This window comes from Rosa chinensis, chromosome 1 (genome assembly GCF_002994745.2).
Source record: "Rosa chinensis cultivar Old Blush chromosome 1, RchiOBHm-V2, whole genome shotgun sequence".
NCBI classification, from domain to species: Eukaryota; Viridiplantae; Streptophyta; class Magnoliopsida; order Rosales; family Rosaceae; genus Rosa; species Rosa chinensis.
In genome coordinates, this window is record NC_037088.1 from 23,590,134 (window position 1) to 23,600,746 (window position 10,613).

The following is a 10,613-nucleotide window of genomic DNA, read 5'->3' on the forward strand; positions in this document are numbered from 1 at the left end:
AGCTCATTTCGTCTAACTTTTTATTTAATTCTAAATCTAAGAATTATATCGCAGCGTTTGAATTTAAAATATTTAATCTGATATTTGGTAGCTAATTTCAACTACGGAAAAAGTCGAGGCATAGAATCTCAAAGAGTTTATACTATGCTTACGTGCGGGCAATTCAAAACAAAGTCCATATAATGATATATTTCCACCAACCCCTGACAGCTACGTTCCTAGTTTACTGTCTCGTGTGCTTAATTTCTCTTATTAAAAATATACAAAGTAAACACACCAAAGAGTCCACAAAGTTGGACTCATTATTTGAGATACTTATATTTCATTTTCATATTTCCTTTAGATATTCATTTCATTGTAGATTGTCATTTCATTTTCAGAGAAAAATGAAATCCCTTAATTACCTCCATCTTCTCCCATATTTTATAGAATGGTACATAGGTAGTGTTTCATGTATATATCTCACGTTATAAATGAGAAAAACCAACTTTGCATAAAGCTTGCATGGATCGGACTGGGTCTTGGGCTTGAACTCTGATGCACTCTTTTTGTTGGGCTATTTTACAAATGTTGGAATGGCTTGGGGCTTCTGTTCGTACCAATATCGGATGTGGGACTCATGTTTATGGTTTTTGTTCATGAAAGATCATCTGCCAACATGACCATATATTCTGACACCTTTACTCGGTTTTGATCTTTGGGTGGAAGATTACCCTTTATTCTACGCCGAATTGAATTTTGTCATTTTGTGGTGAATTTACATGGGTATTCAAATCACCAACAATCAAGTTCACTACACAACTGCATTCGTAATGTAAAATCAGCTTTGCATATTTTCTTTTGTATTTCTTGATGCGTTTTTGCATCGTATAACTGTAATCTTGTTATTTCAATAAAGGCCAACCTCATTCGTCCAAACAAAAAATGTACTGCTTGTTGAACTATTAATGAATGACTTATTTGACTACAAAAATGTTTACCGAGAACAATAAATTTAAGAACAAAAACGGAATAGTTGAAAATAAAAAACAATTAAAATATTTGGCAAAAAAGACCAAAAAAGAAGAAGAAGAGATTATTAGATTTAATTGGATTATTAGCTTATTTACACTAGTTTTACCTAAATTATTTCGTTTTATGTTTGTTATAGACCAGGTTCAAAGGAATGAACCACCTGTGTTATGCATGAACTATGAAGTATGAAAGGTGAATTCTGCCAAAAATAAATAAATAAATAAATAAAATGGAAGGAAAAGGTAAATGAATGGAAGTCCAAGTCCAAGAATGGCGTCTGGGACTAGGTGGGGGCCGCCCTCCCACAGCCAACCTCGAGCAAAATTTTCAACTATGAACAACAAATCCCACTCTTCGTCGTCTTCTCCCACTCTCCCCTACTATAAAATACCAACTCCTAACTCCCCTTGTGCTCTCTCATTACACTCCAATTATTATTATAATTTTATTTTTGACATCAGAGATCCATCTCTCTCTCTCTCTCTCTCTCTCTATCTCTGCCGGAAAATCTGTCTCTCTCTCTCTGTGAATGGCCGCCGCCGTCGATGAGTCGCAGAAATGGGTGCTGATGGTGACGGCGCAGACGCCGACCAACATCGCGGTGATCAAGTACTGGGGAAAGAGGGACGAGAAGCTCATCTTGCCGGTCAACGACAGCATCAGCGTCACGCTTGATCCCGGCCACCTCTGCACCACCACCACCGTCTCCGTCAGCCCCGCCTTCACCCATGATCGCATGTGGCTCAACGGCCAGGAGATTTCGCTCGCCGGAGGCAGATTCCAGACCTGTTTGAGGGAAATTCGGAGTCGAGCTTGCGACGTTCATGATAAGGAAAAGGGAATCAAGATCAATAAGAAGGATTGGGACGGCTTGCACGTCCACATCGCTTCCTTTAACAATTTTCCTACCGCTGCTGGATTGGCTTCCTCCGCTGCTGGTTTTGCTTGTCTTGGTATATGCCCCGCCCCCTCTATTTAGTTATTTATTTATTGTTTTATCATACTCTGCTTAGTAGCAACGATCTCTAAGTCTCTGTTGCTACTTGCAGTTTTTGCGCTTGGAAAGTTGATGAATGTAAAGGAAGATCAGAGCCAGCTTTCTGCTATTGCAAGGTACTGTGGGAGATAAATTATTTCATTTCCAGACGGGGTTGCTTTTCAGTAATAGTGATTACAGAGTTACAGTAATGAAAGCTTGCACTTCAGTCTCATATGCGCCTGTTGTTCGTGTTGTTTATGGAGTTTTTATGCGATAAAAATATGTCAGAGATTTTATAAACAAGAATTTTAGTTCTGTTCTTGAAACTTCCTGGTTCTTTCTTGTTCACATAATAGAGTATCAAGTGTTTGGTTGTAGTATGATAGTTAAGTAATGATTTTGTGCATGCAGGCAAGGTTCAGGCAGTGCTTGTCGCAGCTTATATGGGGGATTTGTCAAGTGGATCATGGGAAAAGTAAGCTCATTTTATTAAAGGTCATTCTTTGTATCCTCTGTTGAAAATCAAGTTGTTATATATAAGCATATTGTGCTGATTCCTGGTATCAATATTTCTTAAGGACGACAAGGGAACCGACAGTCTTGCAGTTCAACTTGCAGACGAGAAGCACTGGGATGAGCTTGTCATTATTATTGCTGTGGTATGTACCTTCTTTTCTGTTATTCTGTTAATGATATGTCCTATTGGGCAACTGTTCATTGCATTCTCTCGTCTTACTGTCCTAGGTTGCATTCTGACTTGACCATACATATGCACTTCTCATTTTATTCTTTTCTTGGCTGTACTTTGGTGCTTATCTTTATAGATTCACAATGACTTTTTCTTGTTTAGTAGTCTAAACTCTATTGGCTTAGAAATGTATCTCTGATGATACATTTTAGTTTGCAAATACTAAATATAAGTTGTTATAGCCTCAATGTTACAAAACAAGCTGCAAAAGAAAAGAAAAGAAAACAAAAAGGGTTTGATGCCCATCATCTTGTCTTGTTACTTCAGATGGTTATACCCTTTACCATAAGCTTCTTGATCCCTCCGTCCCGCTTCATCTGGTACCCTACTTGCACGGAAATTTGTTTAAAGTACGGACTACATGTTGTAAAGTAAATTTGTGGTCATTCCAATGTCTATATTGAGCTCAACAAAGAGTTGGGAACATATCAATCAGCAGACAAACTTATACAAATGTAAACAAAAATATTCATTAAGAATAACTTATTAAGAAGAACAAGTTTCTATTTTGAGTTGAGATTTACAAGTCACTTCAGTATATCTCTTACAAGTTGCCGCCGTAGTACTTCTCTTACTGTCAATGTGGAGTGGAAACGTAACTGGAGAATGAAACATGATTATCCAAATATTTTTTGGGTGCAACTAAGTGTACCCAGCAAATCTCTTAGCATACAGCACAACTGTTTTTTTTCTTTCCCTACTCTCCAAAATACCCTTATTTTAATTATTTAAAAAAAAAAAGTATTGCGGCACTTCCCAGTCTCTGATCGCGGTGCCAGTTTCTCTTCCTCTCTCTCACTTTGTTTTCTCTGGGTTTATATTGTTGGTAGTGGTTTCATTAAAGAAGATCTCTTGAATTATCAAACTGCCATTCGTCCCCCCCCCCAACAATCCATTTCTCTCTTTCTTAATTCTTTTTGGCAACTCCAAATTGAATTTTAGAGAAATTAATAGAGCAAACATTTTTTGCTTCTATGGCTTTTTTTTTTTTTGGTAATTTATATATATATATATATTTTTATCACGGGAGGTGTACAACAATTTTTTTCTTCTTAGTTTTTAAGTTGGGGATAGAATTGGAAACTACAAAAAAAATCTTTTAGGGCTGGTTAATATAGTTTCACCCTTTTATTTATTTATCTATTTTATTTTATTTTATGATTGACAGTTATTAATGGCTGCATACTTCTAGAGTGTTGAGATGCTGAACTTGTAAATCCTGTTATATTTACATTGTTGCTCTAAAGCTGAAGTTGCATTCTAAATATACATGAAGGTGCTGTCTGTATACTTTAAGTAATTCAAATCTTGATTCTTTTCATTCCAGGTAAGTTCAAGGCAGAAGGAAACAAGTAGTACTACAGGAATGCGTGATACCGTTGAAACAAGTTTACTGTTACAACATAGAGCGAAGGTATGCTCTAATTTTCTTTTAAACTCCCCAGTGTCTTTTTTATTTGGAAGTTCTCAGATTACTGAGCACTATACATACTGTTTGCGGTCCAAAGTATCTGATATGATAAGTTGTAGCAACTTCACATTTTACTCCTCTGGGGAGTTCTTCAAGTACTTGGATATGTATATTATGGTGTCTCATTCTTGTATCTGTTCATTTTTCTGGTCATCAAATTCTGATCTCACTTGTATTTTCCCATCCCTCTTTTGAAACTATTACAGGAAGTAGTGCCCAAACGCATATTAAAAATGGAAGAAGCCATTAGGAATCGGGATTTTACTTCTTTTGCACAGTTGACCTGTACTGACAGTAACCAGTTTCATGCCGTCTGCCTGGACACATGTCCTCCCATATTCTACATGAATGATACATCCCACAGGCAAGTCCCTTTTAATATTTGTTCAACTTAAAAGAATTAGGATTAACATCTTTTAATATATGTTCAACTTAAAGATATTTGGATTAACATCTTTTTTTTGTTCATTGAGGTGTGACATTTTAATTGAACACTTTGAAAGCTAATATTGACGAAGTACATTATGTTTCAGGATAATTAGCCTTGTTGAGAAGTGGAACTGCTCAGAAGGAACACCTCAGGTCTGATATCTAAAGAGGAATCTAATGTTAATCGCTTATGAACACGATAACCTTATTGTTTAGAGCATGTCCATGTCTCCCTGGGACATATTGTAATATTTTTGTGTGGGGGCAAGTACTAAATTTGGGTTTTGATTCTTAAATGCATGATGTGGAGCTGCTTATCCCTTCTAGCACTGATCTTATGTGATGTTTTTTATTTGGCATCACTAGGTTACCAGATATTATTGGGCAAACAACTCTATGCTTGACCTAAAACATTGTCTACAACATGTCAACTTATTTGATTTTTTGTTGTTTATTTTATTTTTAAGTTGACAGTCATGTTGTTTATGCTATGTTCTCAATAGTCAGTAGTTGACAACATTTACATCAATAACAGGTGGCTTATACATTTGATGCGGGCCCGAATGCGGTTATGATTGCACGTGACAGAAAAACTGCTACCCTTTTGCTTCAGAAGCTTCTTTACACTTTCCCTCCAAATTCTGATGCGGATTTGAACAGGTAATTTGCAATTAGATGCTAGGGTTGCCAGATTGCATCTCCTCATCTTTAAGTGATTCTTCTTTCTGTGTAGTTTTTGCATTAATATTTTCCTTATGGTGCTAAACCAGCTCTCTTCAATTTTATTTATTTTGTTTTTCTATTTTCCAGTTTTGTTCTTGGTGATAAGTCAATTTTAAAAGATGCTGGTATTAATGCCCCGGAGGATGTCGCGACTTTGCCTCCACCTCCAGAAATCAAGGGCCAGCAGTTCAAAGGAGATGTTAGTTACTTTATTTGCACAAGACCTGGGAGAGGTCCAGTGGTGTTGTCAGACGAAACTCATCTACTCAACCCTGAAACTGGGCTGCCGAAGTAAGTCAGAGGATTTCTCTTTTCTCACGCTGCTTTATTCCCTGACAGGCCAATACAAATGGCTTTATGCGCCTGAACTAGTTCATTCGAATGATCCTTTTAGGCTAAAACCAAGATTTGCCATGAGATGATCATCTTGGTTTTAGGCTAAAACCAAGATTTACGGTTTCTGTTGCTCGTTCCATGCATTTCAATCCAATTATGGCTTTTGTACTCATTTTCTTCTCGACACAATAATGAATAAATTGTCTATTCTTCCTCTGAAAGTGTTCCATCTGTCTGGAGATGTGGGAGGATAGTATTAGGGAGTATACTAAACTGCAGTTCTTCACTCTGCACTGTTCGTAGGAATAAATGATGGGTACTGATACACATGATTTTTGTGCTTTTAGATCTTATCAAAAGTATCAAATTTCTGAATTTATACAATGCCTTCTTACATAACAACTGAGAATACATAATAATTAATCGTCCGTGAGTCAAATTAAAGACAAGACCGTCTGTGTAATTTGTGCTTTTAGATCTTATCAAAAGTATCAAATTTCTGAATTTATACAATGCCTTCTTACATAACAACTGAGAATACATAATAATTAATCGTCCGTGAGTCAAATTAAAGACAAGACCGTCTGCTTACACAGCGGGACTTGATACTACGAGACCAAACTAGGTATATACATGTCTTCACAACTCCCAAATTTTTCAAACAGGGTCTCAAACTCTATCACTGATGCAAAAGATTTTATACTATAAACTTATCCCCACGTACGTTGACAGTAAACGAGATGCATATCCCTTATTTCACCTTTCATGAGAATTCCTTGCACTTAATTTACAAAATCACACTCCCTCTATTTAAACAATATTAACCAGATATTGGTTTTTGATTCTGTTCTGTTTCAAAAGCAATTCAAAATTCTGAATGAAGGAAGCATGATTAGAAGAAGAGATGTCCTGTATTAAGAATAGGCTACTTCTCCCCAGTCAGCATTGACTTTAACATGGCTTCATTTATACCATCGTTATATGCAAACAAGTGCCCAGCACCTGGTAACTCATGGTAGTCAATCCATGGAAGCTTTCCCACAATAAAGCGTTGAAGTTCAACCGGGACAAGCCTATCTTCATCACCCTGCCACAGATGGACGGACCCTTCATTGTTGGGAAATGGGTTCTTGATTTCTATAGGGTCAAACTCCCATCTCCCAAATCCAATCATCATGTCACGATGGTTCGACTCGTATACTCCTTGCTGCTTTCCATGTGGCTGCAGCAAAAACAAATTAATAATATCGTCGCAATCTGGTTGCAAGAGACCTACTCTTTCACTATAATTTTAGGGCAGTGAAGAACATGATACGGATAACATGAGTGAAGTCCTGCATCCATTTAGATAACTTGATACAAATGGATGAATATGTATGTATAGATAAATTTTTCCGTAAAACATTCTTTGTCAGATTGACAGATTAATCAACATGAAGATACTTGCATGTATCAAACATCGAAGCAGATGACTTTCAAGCTAAGGCATTAATTTTAACAATCTAAACTTACAAGTTATTTTTTACCTACCATATTGCTACTAGATTAATGCCCCAAGAAGATTAACTTGTCAACGTACCCAGCTACTACATGTTATTCTGTATTATGCATTATGTAAATACCTACAGAAACCCCATATAACCTCTTGATTTAAAGCAAGCAAGTCAGGAAGAACAATTTGAGCATTCATTTGAGTTGTCGACTTTGTTCTCTTCCATGCGAATGTAAGTTAACGTTATATCACTATAACTCGGCCAATGCAATTAGATTAAGCCTACAAATTAGTAGTATTAGAACAGTTGATGTGAGTACTTCTGCAATATCCGTACAGCTTTAATTAGTAGAGCTCTCCCAGCTAGGATAGCAAGTGCTAATACAAACCCTTGTATGCTCAGGGGTTTCAAACTGCGGTACAATAGTTACACACATATGCACTTATAAACTGTTAATGGAAATTGCATGGTATTGTAGATAAGTGCAGTAGTGTCTTACAATTCTAAAGATGCTTCAGGTTGCTAATAAAAATCTGAAACATATACCAAATAATAAAACGTACCCTGTTAGTTTGTATGCCAGAAGCCTGCATCTTCCTACGTATTTCCAAGTCCTGACTGGAGAAAATCTCTGGTTTACCAACTATAACGCTTGATGAAGGAAATAATTTCTGAGTGTTCCACCAGTATGTTAGCCATGGTATATGGTGAGCAACTCGAAGTGCCCATTGATCCCCGGGGGGTTGTTTATAGTAGGCATCTGTCGACAAGTTGGCAGGAAAGCCTGGCCACCAGTAGTTGACAACAGGAGCATACAGTGTAGCTCCAGCTAGCCTGTCAGGATGGCAAACATCCAACTTCACACAAATTCAATATTCAAGTAACATCTTGTATCCAACTTTAAGTAAGAAACAACATCAAACACCTTCTCTAAATGAAAGTCTAATTCTGGGAAAAGTAGTTCATGCATTGCGCAGCCTTCTAGCAAGCATTATTATTTTCAAACTTTCTTGAAGGGTTCCATACTAATAGGTCTAACCAGCATTCTAATAGGTCCAACTAGAATTCCTGGAGATGACAGGTATGGATGAAAGACTAGACTGTGAGCATCATGCAGCACGATTATCATGTAATTCCTGGATTTTCTTTTCTTTTTTTTCTCTCCTCTTTTCTTCTTAATCACAAACTATTTCTCTAAAGATTTCCATTTCATTCACAGTATCTTGAGTTCTAAACATATTGCAAAGGAAAAAACCTGTCAAATCTATAATCCCATATATAATCATTATCTTGAAATGTATGAGGCATGTACTAAAAGGTTACCTATGAGGGATGTACTGAAGACAGCTCCAGATAACCTGTCCACCCATAGAATATCCAACTACATAAAATTTGGATCCGAATCCGAGCTGGTCAGCAAGCTCTTCTATATCTAAAGCCAAACTCTTCACTGTTCGCTTAGGATCTGGATCACTTTCACCATAGCCTGGTCTGTCCAAAGACACAATGTGTACCCCTAACTCTTCGATAAATTCCTGAAAGAGATATCGAATATGAAGTCAAAATAAACCAATGTAAACAACCTTTGGAACAAGTTTTAAATTCAAATGGAGACTAGGAAGTTAAGAAACAATCTGGTACTGCTGAAGGTTTGGTCGCAATCACTGCATCATGTCTGGAAGAGCCGAACCCATGAACAAAGATAATCTTATATCTGGCCACTTGTTTCGACACACCATGCTCCTTGTAGGCCAAATATCTTCCATCTCTTAGCTTTATTCTAGGAGCTGTGATGGGTGGGCCCCCGGGGGAACCGCAAATCTTCGGAGGGGGCGGTTGGGTGGCCTGATAAGCCCATGCCAGCAATCCAACCAACAACAAAAGTGCCACTCTCCTAAACATCCTGATTCCTTACCCCTGACAAGCAGTACCATGCATATCTGTTATGAACAAGTTATTGTTGAGATATACTACTCGACATTTGAAATTTCCAGAATTACCAGAAAACAGGACATTCCAAACAGTGAAGTAGGGGATAACACAGCAAAACCACTTGCAAATTAGAGGATGTTTTTGTTTCTTCAGCAGACAACAAATGTAAAATTACTGAATAGTGATCATCATCCAATAATAATTTCTATACCTTGGCAAATGAAGATTCTAACAGGAATTTTATACGGATTAAAGTAATTTATAGGCTTTCTATGTAATTTTATACGGATTAAAGTAATTTATTGGCTTTCTATGTAAACAATCATATACAAGATAGATCAACAAATTCCTCCTACATTCTTTGCCCAGTTTTGCGACGAAACTAATGGTAGCATTACATGAGTGCATTCACGAGTCCAAGAAATCAGTCACACTATGCAGAACTGCAGAAGCAAGCGTCGACCAAATATCCCTTCTAACACAAAAACTAGAACAAGATTCAAATGTGAAGTACATGATGTTGTGTTTATAAATCAGATTGCCAGAGAGAGAGAGGAGAGAGAGAGAGAGAGAGATAATACCGCCAAAGCTGACAAGTAGTTGCGTTGTTTTAGTGATGACTCGTGTTGTGCCGCCAGTCGTATTTATTTGCTTTTAGTTTTCATTGTAGCAGAAGTAACAATAATTGATCATTTTTTGTCGGAAAAAAACAATTATTAATCATTCTCGGTACACCTACCCCAAAACCCCAAAACCAACTATCATTCTCCAAAGTCCAAAGGTAGCTATTTTAATGAAATTCTAAAATATAATTAGCTTGAGTTATACTCTAGTAATGTAAACTAAATCTCAAGTTAAACTAATGTGAATGTCGAATTGATAAAAAGGTCCTTGACTCAAAGCACCATAATTGGCCAAACTTATCCCACTTAACCCAGCAACAAATTTTTATTTTCACTTCTCTTGTTTTAAGCAAAATGACACTTTTGCCCTTGACATAATTAATGAATTACAGTTTATGCTACTTTCTCTGGTCTCTACCTCTAGCGCGGGTCAAAACAGGATTTAGGTCGAGGAGATGAGCAGGACCGGTTCCAAGTTGAGGCCCACGTCGTCGGAAGTTCGGTGATGGTTGTCGTCGAAATAGGGTCAGAAACACAGCATCTCTCACCGGAGGCTTCCGATTCCGGTTCCCTGGTTGGTTTCGCCTCTGATAGCCAATGATCGAAAATGGAGCCACTTGCACAAGGACTTCGATGTCCAGCACAACACCTCTCACCGGAGGCTTTCAGTTTCGATTCCAAAGAGAGCGATGTGTGGTCCGATTCTGGTTCCCGTGACGAGGTCAAAGAATCCGATGATTTGAGCGTGGGATCGCTAGTCTTGAGGCGGATTTGGTTCTTGAGATGGACAAGAGCTTTTCGGCCTATCTTTCTCTCTCTCTCTCTCCACTGCGATACCCCTGGCAACTCTCATCAGAGCTCGCGT

General features: G+C 37.6%; 2 protein-coding genes across 4 annotated transcripts; one reads left to right on the top strand and one right to left on the bottom strand.

Moving 5' to 3' along the window:
- Positions 1-1,424: 1,424 nt before the first annotated feature.
- On the top strand, positions 1,425-6,032 carry LOC112191749 (diphosphomevalonate decarboxylase MVD2, peroxisomal). Its single transcript, XM_024331154.2, has 9 exons — positions 1,425-1,967; positions 2,064-2,127; positions 2,405-2,468; positions 2,572-2,652; positions 4,069-4,155; positions 4,419-4,576; positions 4,746-4,794; positions 5,177-5,301; positions 5,452-6,032. Exons 1-9 carry the CDS (start codon positions 1,544-1,546, stop codon positions 5,657-5,659), a joined length of 1,260 nt encoding a protein of 419 aa, XP_024186922.1. The 5' UTR covers positions 1,425-1,543; the 3' UTR covers positions 5,660-6,032.
- Positions 6,033-6,204: 172 nt separating this feature from the next.
- On the bottom strand, positions 6,205-9,820 carry LOC112191759. 3 transcript variants are annotated; one of them, XM_024331164.2, is made up of 5 exons: positions 9,707-9,820; positions 8,835-9,110; positions 8,517-8,728; positions 7,757-8,027; positions 6,205-6,922 (listed from the first exon to the last, which is right to left on the bottom strand). In XM_024331164.2, exons 2-5 carry the CDS (start codon positions 9,093-9,095, stop codon positions 6,626-6,628), a joined length of 1,041 nt encoding a protein of 346 aa, XP_024186932.1. In that variant the 5' UTR covers positions 9,096-9,110; positions 9,707-9,820; the 3' UTR covers positions 6,205-6,625. The 3 variants fall into 3 exon arrangements, with proteins under 3 accessions (XP_024186932.1, XP_040371699.1, XP_024186937.1); XM_040515765.1 differs by having other exon boundaries at positions 8,835-9,133; positions 9,707-9,747; XM_024331169.2 differs by lacking the exon at positions 9,707-9,820 and adding an exon at positions 9,482-9,505.
- Between the last annotated feature and the right edge of the window lie 793 nt (positions 9,821-10,613).